This window comes from Prionailurus bengalensis, chromosome A3 (assembly GCF_016509475.1).
Source record: "Prionailurus bengalensis isolate Pbe53 chromosome A3, Fcat_Pben_1.1_paternal_pri, whole genome shotgun sequence".
NCBI classification, from domain to species: Eukaryota; Metazoa; Chordata; class Mammalia; order Carnivora; family Felidae; genus Prionailurus; species Prionailurus bengalensis.
The window spans coordinates 50600700-50617653 of record NC_057354.1 but is presented as its reverse complement, the minus strand read 5'-3'; the positions used below and the strand labels follow the sequence as shown (position 1 = coordinate 50617653).

At 47.3% G+C, this 16954-nt stretch overlaps 1 protein-coding gene across 1 annotated transcript; it reads right to left on the bottom strand.

Moving 5' to 3' along the window:
* Positions 1–2383: 2383 nt before the first annotated feature.
* On the bottom strand, positions 2384–11664 carry LOC122497556 (ral guanine nucleotide dissociation stimulator-like). Its single transcript, XM_043604752.1, has 13 exons — positions 11479–11664; positions 10911–11018; positions 9269–9456; positions 7732–7925; positions 7207–7583; positions 6201–6416; positions 5716–5819; positions 5144–5213; positions 4454–4522; positions 3941–4015; positions 3330–3362; positions 2855–2976; positions 2384–2650 (listed from the first exon to the last, which is right to left on the bottom strand). The coding sequence occupies exons 1-13, from the start codon at positions 11662–11664 to the stop codon at positions 2614–2616; spliced, it is 1779 nt and encodes a 592-aa protein (XP_043460687.1). The 3' UTR covers positions 2384–2613.
* Between the last annotated feature and the right edge of the window lie 5290 nt (positions 11665–16954).

Sequence of the window (16954 nt, the reverse complement as noted above, 5' to 3'; positions counted from 1 at the left end):
AGATAGAGAACCCATAAATGGACCCACAGTATATGGCCAACTAATTTGCAACAAAGCAGGAAAGAGCATCCAATGGAAAAAAGACGGTATCTTTATAAAGTGGTGCTGGGAGAACTGGACATCAAAATGCAGAAGAATGAACCCGAACCACTTCCAATTTACACAAAAATAAATTCAAAGTGCATGTGAGACATTAAACCATCAAAATTGTACAGGAGAAAACAGGCAGCAACCTCTTTGACCTCAGATGCAGCAACTTCTTACTTGACATGTCTCCAAAGGCAAGAGAAACGAAACAAAAAGTAACTATTGGGACGTCATCAAGCAAGATAGAAAGCTTCTGCACAGCAAAGTAAGTAATCAATAAAACTAAAAGGCAATTGAGGGATGGGAGAAGATATTTTCAAATGACATATAAGATAAACGATTGGTATCCAAACTCTATAAAACACCTACCAAACTCAACACCCAAAAAACAAATAATCCGGTGAAGAAATGGGCAGAAAACATGAATAGACACTTTTCCAAAAGGCATCCAGATGGCACATGAATAGATGCTCAACATCATTCCTCATCAGGGAAATACAAATCAAAACCACAATGAGATACAACCTCACACGTGTCATAATGGCAAAAATTGACAACTCAGGAAACAACAGATTTGGCAAAGATGTGGAGAATGGGGAACCCTATTGCACTGTTGGTGGGAATGAAAACTGGTGCAGTCACTCTGTAAAACAGTATGAAGATTCTTCAAAAAATTAAAAATAGAAGTACCCTACAACTCAGCAATTTCACTATTAGGAAGTTATGCAAAGGATACAGGAATGCTGATTTGAAAGGGCACAGGCACCCTGATGTTTATAGCAGAGCCATGAACAATATTCAAATTATGGAAAAAATCCAAATGTCCATGAACTTATCAACTGATGAATGGATTAAGAAGATGTACTAATATAAAATGGGCGCCTGGGTGGCTCAGTTGGTGAAACTCCCACTTTTGGCTCAGATCATGATCTCACGGTTTGTAAGTTGGAGCTCCACATCGGGCTCTGTCCTGACAATTCAGAGCCTGGGGTCTGCTTCATGTTCTGTGTCTCCCTCTCTCTCTGCCCTTCCCCCACTCACACTCTGTCTCTCAAAAATAAACACTAAAACAAAAAGATGTGGGACACACACACACATACAGACACACACAATAGAATTCTACTTGGCAATAAAAAAGAATGAAATATTGTCATTTGCAACAATATAGATGGAAATGGAGGGTATTATGTTAAGCAAAATAAGTCAGTCAGAGAAAGACAGATATTATATGATTTCACTCATATATGGAATTTGAGAAACTTAACAGATGAACATAGGGGAAGGGAAGGAAAAATAAGATAAAAACAGAGAGGTAGGCAAACTATAAGAGACTCTTAAATACAAAGAACAAACTGAGGGTTAAGGGTGACAGTGGGTTTGAAGGTGAGCTAAATCAGTGATGGGCATTAAGGCAGGCACTTTTCAGGATGAGCACTGGGTATCAAATGTAAGAGATGATTCACTGGGTTTTACTCCTGAAACCAAGACTACACTGTATGTTAACTAACATAAAAAAAAAGCTGCATCAGGAAATGCAGGAATGCTAGACATCCTAGCTCTTAGCATAGATGTTTATGGGACCATGTTCAGCAGCTGTGGCCATAAAAGCACATCACACATCTTTTCCCCAAATACAAAGCAAGCAGGGGAGGGGATTCAGAGGTCATTGAAAAGGATCCCTGGAGGATTTAAATCTAGGTAAAGTGTTAACATGGAGCGCCTAGAGGAAGAATGATAATGGAAAGTCCTGCCTGCCCTTAGTCAATTTGCAAATTACCTTCTCCTGTCCTTATCCTTTCCACATGTAGGGTTTGACCTCTTTACATGTTTTTTGCTAATGCAACTCCAGAGTTTGAACTAGAAAACTTAGTTTCAAATATTTGGTAAAAAAAAAACCCTCCAAAACAAAAAACAACACCTCAATAAAAGAAGCAGGAAACAAACCTTTTCCTTTAAAGTGTAGAAAGCAGCCACTGTCCTGGGGCAGGTAGTAGTCCTGGAAATTGTTACACTTAAGGACATCCAATTTCAATGGTTGCTGCCATTCCTGTGAAAGTAACTTCAACCTCTAAATCTCAGTAATTCTGAGGGGCTGTCTCTTCTTTTTACCCAAATTCATTATACTGAAATTAACCTGTTCTCTGAGTAAGAGGAATTTGGGAGGAGGGCTGGCTCTTCTCCTTCCTCCCACATACAATAGCTGATGACTCTGCAAGATTTCTTAGTTCAAGAAAGAATATGAGAGTCTGTACACCATTTAAATTGCTGTAGGAAGTAATAGAACCAAACCAAACTCTTGGGCTATAAAAGAAGGCTTTAATATAATAATATTCAAATCTAGCTTTTACTATTTAAGATAAATATTGCCACTCCAAGTAGGTAAATAGATGGGAGGAAGAAGTGTCAAGGAGATGGGGTTCATCACAGCAAGTGTCCAAGCTGCTGAGGAAAGGTTGCACTATCACTGGACTCAGTCCTGAGCTTGATTGTGGCCAATTCTTCTTGTTCTTGAGTTTCACTGGTCAGCTAGGATTGGGGCTCCAGCTGGCAGGACAGGATGTAGCTAAAGAGAGAATGACACCTGTGAGTCGACCAGGAGCTACAATTCAGGTGTCTCTCCCAGGGTTTTCCCAGTAGCTAGAGTCTGATGTTCCAGTGATCACAAGGAAACAAGGCTTGAGGCTGCCCAGGGAGCCATGGATGCAGGATCCCTAGAGTGGCCACCAGAAAGAGTCCACGCCTTTGCCTAGCTCCTGATGGGCCTCACCTCTCATCCTCACTGAGTCGCTCCACAGCCTGGAACCAGGCTCTAAACTCCTCCTTCGGTTCTAGAGTGTAGTTATCTGCAGCCACCTGGAGGAGCATGATCTCTTTCATCACTTTGTATTCCTAGGCCAAGAGAAGAACAGGATGCACACAGAGCCTGGGTGGGTTGAGCAGTGGGATAGGGGACCAGTCCTAGGTCTTTGCACATGTGGCAGCCTTCCTTCCCTGAAAATTCATCCAGTCTCAACCTGTTCTCAGAGGTGAGTATAAATAGCCCCTCCTCCTGCAGGAAGTTATCCCTGAGGCCACTCCCCTGACTTCACTTACCAGATGGATGGGTCTTACACTTTTTCATTATCAAACTATTCCAGTAAATGTGTGATGGAGGGGATGCAGCCAAGAAATATTCTTCCCAGGGCCATCTCTGGTATCCACTCCCCTACACTTCCCTAATAGGAAGTGCCACAAGTGCTCACCTTAGTTTTTTTCTTATGGTTGATCTCATCTCCCTAGAAAGCAAATAGCCAAAGTCCATCAGAAAGAGCCCCTTGTTATTGCTTGTTCCTTATACCCATCCTTTCTCATGTTGTTCTCGTGCCAGGACACATGAGAAGACTGTCCATACACAGATAACAGGACTGGGATATAAGCCAGGCTCTGGGGTCCAGAGAAAGGACGACATGGGGTAGACAGTCAAGCACCTTATAGCACAACCCTCTCTGATGACAGAAGGGGAGGCTGAAACCTCTGGGGGGAGGGGGCTGTTAGGCTATGTAAGTGCTTGCCGATGTGGAGGTGCCTGACTTTGCTCTCCCCCCATAAGCAGCCTGAGAGGGAGAGGCTGAGGTCAACTCAAACTTCATGCAGCTTTGCATTCAGACAGTCTTGGGCACCAGGACCAGTGTCATAAGTGCAAACTCCCTTCACTCATCATTGAGATGAGAAACTCTAGCTCACAGGGGTAGCTGTGAAGCTCTCATGAGGGGAGGTTTGCCAAGTCCTGAGGTCTCAGGACTCATTACAGGGGTTCTCCACTCCCAAACCTCAGGATTCTGGGCCCTCCTACACAATCTAGAGGTTCACTCACCTTCAGATAGTCCTTCATTGCAGTGTCCAGCATCACCATGTCAGTGAGGAAAGTGCCAAGGAAGGGGACAACACCCTGTGTCATTGGGGTAGGGGTGGGATGAGTCCCTGCTCTCAGGTGCACACAGGGACCCTCCCTTGAAAATGCTTTAGCCTCCTGGTCCACCCCAGGTTCTCACATGGAGCAGCCTAGGATCCCTAGCAGCCGCCTCTCAATTCCCCCTTACCCTCACCCTCCAAGGATATCAGACTTCTCCTAATCACCACTAGGGCCTGCTTTTAGAAAATCAAATTGTATGTAGTCCTAGGCCCCTCCCCACCCACAAATCCATTCTGCATCCAGCTGGATAGACCCTCCTCCTAGTCACTTTAAAATAAGAGTTTTGGAAGCTGTGGCAACAAGAGGAGGAGCTGGAGTAGAAAGGTCCACCTGTCTTGATATGGAGGCCTCCAGCTGTCAGAGAGGAGCCCTTCTCCTCTCACTCTGGAGGCTCTATTCCCCAGGAACACCCACCTTCTTCTGCAGCCTTTTCTGGGCTCTCTGGAGGCTCATCACCAGGGTGGCCCATTTAGATGGCCGCTCCTGCAGGGTCAAGGACAAGTTCATTGAGACCATAATATCCTCAGTCCACTCCCCCCGCCCCCACCATCTTTGACTTGAGACCCTGGACATCTGACCCAAGTCAGCTGGTACCAATGCTACATTATCCTTAAGCATGCTGTGAGTGATTCTAGCACAATCTCAGCTCCAACATTCACTCCATGTGTGACCTTGAACTTGCAGCCTGGCCTTCCTGAGCTTGTTTTCTCATTGAGAAAAGTGAGAACACCACCTACGTCACATGGTCTTCTGAGGACTCAGTGTCCTATTACTATCATTATTGTTTCCCTCCATCCATCCCAACCCCACTACTGAGCAGAGGGCTGTCCTCTGGGCTCTCAAGCTGTATACAGGTCCCCATCTGGACTAGCTGTTAATATGGAGAGACAGGGTGTCTATAGCATCTGGTTGAACAGCACCTACTTGCTCCACGCCCAATGGAATCTTCACCCCAAACTGTAACCATATTCATACCAAAGGCTTCGCCTCCCCAAGGAATGCTTCATGTCATTCCCCTACACAGCAGTCTTTCTTCATCCACTCAAGACCCTGTTCCCTCAGGCCCCACCCTCTCTCTTCCCAAACCTCCTCCTCCCATGATACCTTCAGAAGCAGTTCCCTTCTCTGTGGGTTATCTTCAGTGCACAGCTTTTTAAATTTTTGAAAGCTCTTCCTGAATAGAGGAAAAGAAGGCAGAAAAAATTATAGGAATAATGTGGCTTGAATGTAAGTCCCTCTTATTTGAGTACTCCAAAAAGTCAAACTCCCAGTATTAGGGTTTTCTCTGGATTCCTCTGAGAACTAAGGTGTTTGTAGGACATGGAGGGAGCTCTCACGTGGGTCATCCAGTGCCACCATTTCCATATTAATTGAGCAACTCCGTTTCAGTCAGTTGTGGTTTCAATTGGGCAGAGAGTTTTGTTGCTGTAAAGTAAGCACTTGATAATATTTAATTTGGGTCAACTCAGTGCGTGATATTTAAGAAAAACTATTTCTATAGCTGGAGTCAGGGTGGACTATTCTCCAGGGTGAGTTATAGACCTGTGCACCAGCCCAGGTTCTATTGCCAGGGTTTGCTGCCTCCCAGGAGGGTCCCAGTTACTGAGGGGGAAAAGATGTGCATATGGGAAATCCCTCATCCACCCTGATCCTTCTATGGAGAGAGGCATACTCACCTGGAAACTTTCTCCCATGTCTTCTTCAGACGGTAAATTGAGGCACTCTGCAGAGCAGAGAGGATGGCATGCAGTGAAGAGTAGTTCCGCATGATTTGACAGGCCTGGGGAGGGAAGAGAATGAGTGGTCATGTGGGTAGCAGGAGTTCTATTTGCTCTAAAGTATCAGCCTCCCTCAGTTTAAAATTTCCCTCCAAGATGACAGATATCCAGGTGCCTGCAGAAGGGCACATATAAGACCCAAAGAGTAACACTGCTGGGGAGAGGGAAGATTTTAGCTCATTCCAAGGAAGGAGCCAGGTAGGAACTGAGCGTTCCACCATTGGGACATGCAAGTAAAGGTCAGCATGTCCCTGGAGGGAAGAGCCTAGGGACTGTGCAGACCCTAGGGCTTAGACTAGGGACTCCAACCCTGAGAATTGATAAAGGAAATATCAGTTTCCAAGGCTCAGAAGAGTGACTCATCTTGGCCTCCCATAAAATACCTTGGCCACCTTTATCCAGTGCTCCACCACCATGGCCCTGTCCTGGGCTATCATTCTTGGGTTTCCAAGGCAGGTGGTGATGACACAGTTGACCACACTGTTAAATTGGGTGACGGTAGCACAGACTGTGGGTGCCAGGTGTTCATTACCAGGCTTATTCCGCTTGGACCAGATGGACCCCAGGCACTGATGAGGCAGCACCTTCTTGAACAGCTCCTAGAGAATGGGGTGGGGAGGGGAGGGGTGTTCAGCCAGCCACTTCACATTCAGGATTAATGTCCTAGGTAGGAGGTTACCAGGTCAGAGCTTTAGTTCCTGAAGCTGAGAATGTGGCCTGAGCCTGATTGGAATCCCTGGATTTCATTCCATTCTATTTTCACTGAGGGAGTCAAGTACAGGAAGACCTAGGAGTGAATACTGACAGGGAAGGAAGGAGAGAATTTGGACCCTGGTCATCCTTGCTAACCCCAGCCTCTAGATGACAGTTCAATGTGACTCCTCACAAGGGGGCCTTTTCCACTCCACCTGTTTTTCCCTTTGGTCCTACTCTCCTTTCGATGCACATTCCCCCATGACAGTTACAACCACAGGTTTCTCTGTTTCCCCTTGTAGTTATGTACATGTCAGATGCCTAATAAGTGCACAGGGTGTTAAGCCTCCAAGGAAGATGGGTGGGTGACCCATGGACTTGGCTGCACCCAGTGAGCTGTCTTCCTCCACCTGAAGGACCAGGGCCTACCCATTTTTCTAGCTGTTCTAAGCTCATTTAATCTACACAGTAACTCTGCATCAATTCTTATCAGTGCCTATCTCTACAGTTTGCAGCTGGACAGTGAAAGCTTGATTTAAGGACCTTGGCAGGGTAACATGGTTGATAAGTGGTCGAGCTGAAATTTGGACCCGGACTCTAGTAGTCCACATCAGGGAAAGGCAGGTCTGGGTTAGCTGACGGCAAAAATGTAGAAAGTGCCCTGCCCTGTCCTGCCCTGAGAGCCCAGCTTCTTACCGCATCTATGTACGTTAGCTGCTCTGCCACCAGCTTGGGAGGGAAGTCCATGAGGCTGGGCTTCTCCTCATTCAGCTGGTTCTTTGGGGTTACATGCCAGTGGCAGGAAGGCTCTGGCGCTGGAGTTGGCTCTGTCTCTATTTTTAGAGCTGGAGTTAAAATTCTAAGTAAAGCTGATGATTGAGCTGATTGCAGCTGTGGACCTGGCACATATGCTGAAGAATATGTTAACACTTGTTCCAGTTCTGGAACAGCTGATGGAGGTGATGCTGGCTCTGACACTTGAGATGATGGTTGAAACATAACTGGTGCTGTCTCTAGTTCCATAGTAGACCCCTTTTCTGGCTCTGCAACTGGAAGGAGCCTTGGGGCTGGCACTGGATCAGGATAAAGAGAAAGGTTCATCCACATAACTGACTTTCCAGGTGCCTTCCCAAAAACAGGACAGGTACCATTGCTTTCAAAACAATATTCAGCCCATGAACCCCACCCCAGTTAGTCTTCCCAGATTTTAATCCCCTTTACCATCTGACTCTGCCTCAGTGGGCTCCAGAGTTTCCTGATGCACCAGGATAAGGGCGGTGTGGTTCTTCAGGTCCCAGTCATGCAGCTTCATATCCACATAGGCTGTCTTTACTTTGAAACTGGTAAAATTCAGAGACTGCCAGGTATCCTGAAATTTCTGGTCAGGCCATGTAGTCAAGATGGGAGAGAGGGTGCTGGGAAGAGTCATGTGTGGAGAAGCATCAGAGGCCTGGCCTTTTATTCCACACTGTACTCCCACAGCATCATTATTTCTCTATGGATCCCAGAGGATGGCCCAGCCCACTTCCAACCCCGCCTTTGCAGTGGAAGGCCTAGTCATCCAGAAAACCTGTGTGAGTCTGGTTTTTTCACTGATACTCTTCTCACCACGGCCTTGGGCATAGTCAACGCCATCCTCAGTACAGACCAGTAATAGGGCTTACGTTTGAGGCCGATTTATGAGCAGTCTTCTCACTACACCTTCTGTTCTTGGCCCTAGTTGCTGTGGTTAGCAGAGGTAGATATGGAGAGAAGCAGGCAGAGCCAGATGGAACAGTGGAAGGGATGGGTCTCTTGGGCACCAACTGAACCCAGACTGTGCTCTGCTTCCCAGAAGTTTTGGGGCCCCATCCACAGCTCTCTTTGACTCATTTGTTTCTTCACAGGAAGCCCCCAAACATAAGCCCTCCTATGGAAATCAAGAGATCTGTGAGTTCCATGGTTCTGGAAGTCCTCCTCCAGCCACAACCCCTATAGTCTCTTATGCTGCTCTGTGGATGCAGGAGGCCCTCCTTCTGAACCTGAAGACCCACTCATGTTTACTTGGTCTTGTAGTCTGTCATAATGGTCAAATAAGGGACAATCCTTTCATACCCAGAGGACGCCATGAAAATGTCACATATAATGAACCAAGGACATGAGTGGTTATGATGTGTACAGTGATTGCCTACCCTCTGACTAGACTTGACACCAAGGCATTGTGTCTACTTTATTCACTGAATTATCTTAGTGACTAGAAAAGTGCCTGCATTACTAGGTGATTAACATATATTGTTGATTGAATTAACCCAACCAGTACTTTTCAGATAACTGGGTGGGCCATGGGTGCCTCTGCCTCTCCCCCAGCAAGCCCTAGTCTGGCCATATAAAGGAAAAATACCAAGCCCAGCTAGATAGAATCTCAGAAGTCCTTTGCAAACAGGAAACTTCTGCTTTCCATGTGCTTTTCTAAATTCAGAAGTGCCACAGGCCTGTGAGGGTTGAGGTTGAGAGCTTCTTCACTGGAGAGAGAGAGAACTATTAAACCTAAAGATACTCAGCATGTCCAGCAGCCCTTTCTACAGAGCCAGGCACCAGATAAGCCCATGCCATGTTTTCTCCCATAATTTCCTACAGTTAACACTGTGAGGTTCATCCTCTTACCACCCCACTTCCAGAAGAGGAAAGTGAAGCTCATAGAGGTGCAGTAACATTCCCAAGATACACAAGTAGTAAATGGGAGGCTCACCCCTGTGCTGTGTATGAGGCAGGCACTCACCTTTTGAACTGCTGTCCCAGGACTAATTGGGCCATGGGGAACACCTGGTATATGCAGAAAATGGTTGTGATGTTTGAGGTGTTTCTATCCTGGAAAGGTGATTGTAGCAGGGACTGTAAACAATTTTCCATTGTGCCTTCCTTGAGCTTCAGCATTGTACAGGCCTCATCCAGGGACAGGGTTGATTCCTTTTAACACCGGGTAGACAAGGAGGGGCATGTAGTCAGCTTCAATGCCATGAACTACCAGGAAGATCAGGGTCTGGTTCTCAGACCAGAGACCCCCATCCCTTTGGGAACTTGTGAAAGAGAAGGGACTTGAGTGCCCACACAGAATAAGGTTCTAGGCTTAAAATTGCAATTGGTTTTAGGGGGGAAATGATAAACCATTGGTAACTTCCAGGCATTCTCTTAGCTGAGCAACAATAGCACTTCTTTTAATAGCCTATATTAAGAGCATTATGCCAGTGAGTCATCAGCAAACACCCCTACTGTAGATATGAGAACACAGAGGGTTAGAATTTCAAATGCTGCTCAAGATCACATAGGTTAGTCCTGAGAATTGTCAAAAGCATGGGCTGCATTTCCTCTAAGCTAATGAGGCTTGGTCTGTTCCTGATAGGGAGAAAGTTTCTGGGGGAAACCACCTTCTTCAGCAGCCCCCAGGGAGCCAGTCAATTGTAGTCTGGGTTCCGGGCTTACCCTGATCATCTCTGGGTCCCGAGAAAGGACATGAATCTGGACCTGTTCTGACCCTATACCAGCACTTGTTGCTGGACTGATGCACCTGCTGCTTGTCAAGGGAGATGGAGTTTAATCCTTAGAGCAGCTCATCAAAGATTTCCTGGGTGAAACTCTTAAAAGACAGAGGCAGGTATCTCAGCCAGGAGGCATCAAAGTCCTTCCACCCAATTTGTGCTTCCATGTTATGGCAGATCTAGCAACCTAAAACATTCTTTTAGGACACTTAAGATTTTCCCTGCATCACTGTTGAAATGAAAACAGAATTGAATCCTGTCAAGTTCCAACAGACTTGAAAGGCTGAAACAGTGGCACACAACCTCCTTTATGGAATATTATGAAGACATATAAGAACACAGCTCATGACTTGGTGGGCCTACAATAATTTAATGTGTTCTGAGAGACAGGACATTACAGAAACATATAGAATGGCTTCATCCCACCCTTAATTTTGTGTTAAATCACCCTGTTTTGTGTGATGATATGTAAGGGCTTGGAGACGTTCTGCAAGGACAGTGGAGCTGAGTGCTACCCAGGATATCTGGGGCAAGTAGGTAAAATAATAAAACAGCAGTAAAATGCAAAGATACTCATGGCCTCATGAAAAGTAAAAAAAATAAATAAAATAAATAAAAATGATTAATTAAAAACATTAAATGTTCTCTATCAAAATATAAAAAATAAAATACATACACAATACATGCATTCTCTACCATTCCAACATATGTAAAGAGTGTCCTCCTACCTTACCACATAGCTGGTGGCAGAGGTTTGGCTATTCAGATTATTTTGTGGTTGGGCCTGTGGGGACACTCATGTGGAAATATGATGTGAGGGCCTCAGGTTTGGCCCCATATTTATGTGCAGGCCCTGGGTGTGAAAAACCCTCTTCCCATTCTTACCTCAGAGCAGCGCTGATTCTTGGTATCCTTCTGCACCTGACACTTATCTAGGGCGCTGCAGTAGTTGAAGCCATGGACCAGCTCCTCAAAGATATCCTGGGTGAAGCTCTGCAAGTACAGTGCCCCGTAGTCGGGCCAAGAGACCTTAGGGTCCTCCCTGGACATTGCCGCAAGGGGACACCCCCATTAGAAATTGTGTTCTCTACAGTACAGGCTAAGAGGGGAAGCTGTAAAGACACCCAGCAAGGAGGAAACCAGAAGAAACTCTAGGGCTCGTAATTAACATATAGGTAGTTGAACTTGGTCCCCAGAAATCATCTTCTCCTGCCTGCCAAGACCTGGGGTATGAACATGAGAGATGTGCTAGGCTTTCAACACCTGACATCTTGCTTCTGCTCATGAAGGGCATAGCCCTCGTCCTCTGTCCCCTCCGCCCCCCCTCTCTCCCTCTCTCTCTCTCTCACACATACACACACAATGAGGGGCAAGAGGTGTGGGCCTGCTCTGGGCAGGATCAGAGTTGAGGCATGCTCTGTCCAGTGGGCTGCCCTGAGCTGCCTTGTGTTACCTGTGAGCGCCTCCTGCCAAATGACCAACAGCTTCGGAGATGAGGGCTGAGCTGATGTCTACAGTGACATAAAGGTTTCTCACTCTGGGCTTTCTTAAGCCCACATATCCTGAAAATGGGGATACAGCAACAGAACATTTTGTTCTCTAGAATGACTCTGGGCAAGTGAGCCGGAAAGCAGGCCATCTCTAGAATGTGGGCACCTGGTTACCAGAGTTCTAAGTTCTGTTGAAGCCTATCACCAAGGAAGTGAAGTCACTTTTTCAAGATTCCAGTACCTGTGGCCCTTCTTTTTTTTTTTTTCAACGTTTTTATTTATTTTTGGGATAGAGAGAGAGCATGAACGGGGGAGGGGCAGAGAGAGAGGGAGACACAGAATCGGAAACAGGCTCCAGGCTCGAGTCATCAGCCCAGAGCCTGATGCGGGGCTCGAACTCACAGACCTCGAGATCGTGACCTGGCTGAAGTCAGATGCTTAACCGACTGCGCCACCCAGGTGCCCCATGGTGCCTGCTGAGTGAGTGCCAGCTCCATGGTTCATAAGGGTGAACAAAGAACGAGTCAGAAAGGCATTAAGGGAAAGTGAATGGCTGCAGCCAGGACCCAAGTGTGCAACATTTCCAGCGAATGGGAATGTGATCCACGTGGACCAGACACGTTAAACTTCCTTCCCCCCTAGGCCCAGCATGGAGGCCAGCGTGCGCCTAATACCTCTGGCCCATCCTCCACATAAACAGATCTCGGCTGGACCCCTTACCTTGCCCTGATGCTCCGGATGTTCATGTAGTCCTGAAACAAATATGCCTGCCCCTTTACCTCCACCTCTAACATACGACCCATGGGCTGGTCCACACTGGACTTTTGCAAGACCGATCTATTACTGTGCAAGACTGAAACGTATGGGGCCCAAGGCATACCTTGACATATAAACAGCAGTATCATGAGATTTGATCAGCCTAGGGCAAGGGTTCTTCATTAAGGATGAGAATGGGATAACATTTAGAACAAACTGACGAGCACGATATATTAGCAAGCTGGCTTGCTCACAAATCAGAAGACCTTTTGTGGGATTTGGCTACAGGTATTGTGCAAAGGGAGCCACTCGGAGCCCTGTGAACAAGAGATCCACATTCCTCCTCAAGAAGTAGAGGGAAACTGTGGCCTTTTGTGTGCTTCTCTGCCCATCGTCTCACAAGAGAGGGCCCCAGTGACACCGAGATATGAAGAAGGTGCTTCCATGGGAGGATCGTGTGATGAGAACAAGGCCTGGTGCAGGAGACATTCCAAAGACTGAGTTCTCTGGTCAAGTCATGGAGCAGGCTGCACAGGCACATCCTGTCTCTTCCTCTGCCTGAGGCTATGTCCCTCCATCAGGATCAGGGGTCCATGTGGCTACCCATTCCCATGATACAGTAGCCTGCTCTGAACTGAGGGCTCACGGACAGAACGTATAGGTCTCTTCAGCGATATCGGACTCTGAGAGCCCTCTCTAGACTCAGGAATGTTCTGGAACCTACACGTGCATCCTTGCAACTCACTTGTTTACATGGTCGCCCCATGGTCTTGCTGTGTGAAGTGAGGTCAAGAGAGAAAAGCAGAAATGGGATAAGAACGACTACCAGGGGATGTCAAAGTTCTGCATTCAAAAGGCCCCCGGTCAAATCGAAGAAGAGATATCCATCTTCCCTCACCCGGTAAGCACACGTGACGCAGCATCCACTGCCCTACCTTCTGGCTGAGACTAACCACGAGCACAAGCATTCCACCTGGGAACCTTCATACACCCTAGGTTTGGGGATGGTCACATAATTCTGAAACCAAAACGAGAGGGGGACCCATTGCAATACCTAGAGCATAACCACAAGGACACCGAAGCTGAAAGAGGACATTATTCAAAGGCACTGGCTCTGATAAACACCATGCAGCACCACTTTTGAAGACAACGGTAAGTGGTGGAGCTTGAGACCCAGACTGCCAGAGTGCTTCCTCACATATGGGATGTGGAGGATTTTGAGAATAAGTACCCAGCACAGTCTCCTACCAGCCTGGCTGTAGCCAGAATAAGCAGTGCTTGTGGGTTAGGCAATGGGAGCCCTCTGAAGGAATACACCTGGGTGCCCTGCATTCTGATTTTAGGAGACAGAGATTTCTGGCTATGTCTGTCCCTCCCACACGTTCTGTCATTTGATCGAGGCCCCACTTCTGAGCTAGGTATTTAGTTCTGCTGGCTCTTACTCAGGAGTGTGGAACAAGGAAATCATCTCCTGTTCCTGGAAAGGGCTTCCCCTGGGCTGACCCTCACCTTGTCCGTACTGCTCATGGGCAAACCGTCTGCTTCTCACAAGGAACACAACGCAGTCATCCAGGATAGTGAAGCAAGCTGGCTCCCCTTCCCCTTCCATACCAGAGCAGGCCAGTCACCAATCTTCCAGGGAATAAAGGCCATCTTTCCTTTGTTAGTTCAGAGCCTGAGGGCTCTCACTGAGCACAGGAGCAGAGTGGGAGTTTGATGCGTACCCGGTTGAGCTCCCTGAGCTTCTGATAGCTCCATAGCTCCTCAGGGAGAAAACAAAAGGTCGGAAATGCAGCAAGGTGAAGGCAATGGGCATAAGGGGGTCCAAAGTTTGGCATACACAGTAGGAGTTGGGAGCCACTTGGAAAGGAGGTGTCTTACTTCATTTGCCCTTGGCCCAGAAGAAGGCCAGCTCCCTACCCAAATCTCTCTCGCCCAACTGACAAACGAACACCCTTTGAGGGGACCCTTCCATTGGCCTGGGTCTCTGAGTGACCACATACTTCTGGAACCCAACAAATTGATGAGGAATGAGTCCTGTGGCCAAAATCTTTCCCACAGTCTCCAGCCAGGACTGAATCAGACTCCCAAGTGAAAGGCAGAGGATATGACCGTGAGACAATGACTCTGAATGGATGATGGGAAGAATCTTGCTTCTACAAGAAACCAAAGATGTGTAAAGGTGGAGAAAGAGGGTCAGAGCTCTTCAGAGTTTGAAAGGGGAATTATGTGGCAAAGGGAGGGTCCAGAAGCAGCTCCTGGCAACCTGGCTGAGGGAAGAAGAGGACACACCAGAAGCCTTAGGCAACAGTGCCATGTAGCGTCCACAACTGGGAGCCATTTCAGCAAGAGGCCTGCCTTCTTCCTTCAGAAGGGCCTAGAGAACCCTGGACATTGCTGCCCTTCCTTTTCCCATCCCTGAATGGAGTGAACAGTGACAGTGGTGTAGTCAGGTGCCCCCAGGTCTTCCTCTGACGTGTGGAAAGGGGCACTGGGGCCCTCTCCCTGTAAAGGGCTCTTTCTGTGCTGACCAGCCTCTGGAGCCTCCTGCTCCTGTGTGAATGGTCTGCCTTTCAGGTGGAAGGCCCCTCCATCAGGCAGAGCAATGAGGCAAGTTTGCTCACTTCCTCACCTCATGTTACAAACTGCCATTCACCAAACTCAGCGATAGGAGCCTCTCCTTTGGGATAGCTGATGCTCATGGCTGTCACTGGGCTCGGGACTGAGTGGCAACCCGACACCCACCCCTTGGTGCCCACTGAAGTGAGTGCCTGCTCCGTGGCTCCTAAGGTTGGACGAAGACTCAGGCTGAAGGGCAGTAATGGAGAGAGAAAGGCTCCAGCCTGGACCAATGTGCATTCAACATTTCCATCCAATGAGAATGTGACCAGTTTGGGTGGGACATGTTAAACTTCGGTTCCCTGGGCAGGGAGGCCATCTCCCCCCACCCCCCGCCATTGCATCTGGCCGACCACCCATACACACAGTTCTCGGCTGGACCCCTTCGAATGGCCTAGGACCCCGGATGCCCATGGAGTCCTGAAAACAAAATGCCAGGGCCCCTTTGGCTTAACATGTGCCACAAGTCACAAGAGCTGGTCCATACTGCACATTTGCAAGTCGGTGCTATGACTCTGAGTGACTGGATTTGTGGGGATCACAAGAGGAACCTAGGACTCATGTGTAAACCTGCTTGATAGGAGTCTGTGTTGGCTACTTTTTTCTCAACTTTCTCCAAATCTCATGTGGAGAAGATCTCTGGTAGTGTGGTGTGGTGAAGATCTCTGGCAGTGTGTGTCTCCATTGCCACCCTATTGTTTAAAGAGGGTTTGCATGGACATTATTCATGTACAGTGTCTCAATAATATCCTCTTCTTTCATCTTGGCAGGTTGGTGGTGTGTTTGTGATGGGAATAGAGGTATTCTATTGGGCCCTACCCAATTTGGTTTCAGCATGATGTGGTTCTGCCAATTTTCAGGGTGTGTGAAGGTACCCAGCGGAAGGCTTGTGTGTAGGCTAAACCCGAGTTTAACGTGGATGCCACCTCCTGTGTGGGACATTAGGAAGGGTAGGTCAGACTCACCCTCTCTCACTTTCCCCCATGGTCATTTGAAAGCACAGCTTTGATTTCCCTTTAGTCATTTTTCCCCATTTTTTATTTTCTTTCTTATTCTCAATTTACACACTGAGTCTATGTGACTGTCCCATACATGGCCCAGTTACAAGGATGGGAAGTGAATTTGCAGGCAGATCTTGAGCCAGTGGAGGGTTCTCTCTCATGTCCCAGAGGGCAGTTGATGCTCCTGTCCCTGAGCTCTTGGTTTTTAGTAGTTTATTATAAGAATCGTAAATAATTTATCTTCCTTGGAAACAAGGGTCTCCCTGAAATCATTTCAAAGCCCTTGTCTCAAAGTCATATCATTTCCTATTAAGCTCTGAGTTGGGTACCACCCTGGTGAGTGGCCAAATGGGCCTTGCAGTTTGGGTATCAGAGTTTGTGGATATCACCAATCCTAGACCATCTGCAAGTGCCCAGTAAAGAATGCTTGTGTGTAGTCTGAGCCAGAAGTTTTAGGAAAGGATCCGGCCTCCTGTCTGCATCAAGAGTTGATTACAAAATATATTTTTTCGCTGATGGATGCAATTCCCCTGGGAGATGCAGTACTGCTAATATTCATGCACATCCCATTGCTGCTTTTCTAGCTAGGTCTCCATTCGTGTCTAGGAGCCATGGCTATATGTATGTTGCCAGTTTCCCAGTCAGATCCTGAGGAAATTGAAGGTATATTGGTCTAATATCCCAGAAGAAACATGTCTCTCCTCTCCCTGAGCACAAGGTGTTGCTTAGCTGGCAAGGTATGTACACATATGGGTATCCAGTTCGACTCCCTCCCTTGACCAATGGAGATCTCTTCTTTTTGACAAAATGCACGTTTCTTATAGGCAGATTGTTCCAGGATCTGGTTGGCACAGAAAGTACCTTTGGGTGGAATCCTGCACCAAGACCTGTTTCCAAACAATTGCCCATCAGCCAGGAGCACATCTTGGCTACAGGTATATCACTGCTGCCCTGTGTACTGTTGGCAATGGCAGGACACATACTTAGCATCAGTTCTTTCCCTCTGCTTCTGAAGGAAGAATCTGGGCAGGGTTCTTGGTGATGGAGCTTTCAGGTGGAACAT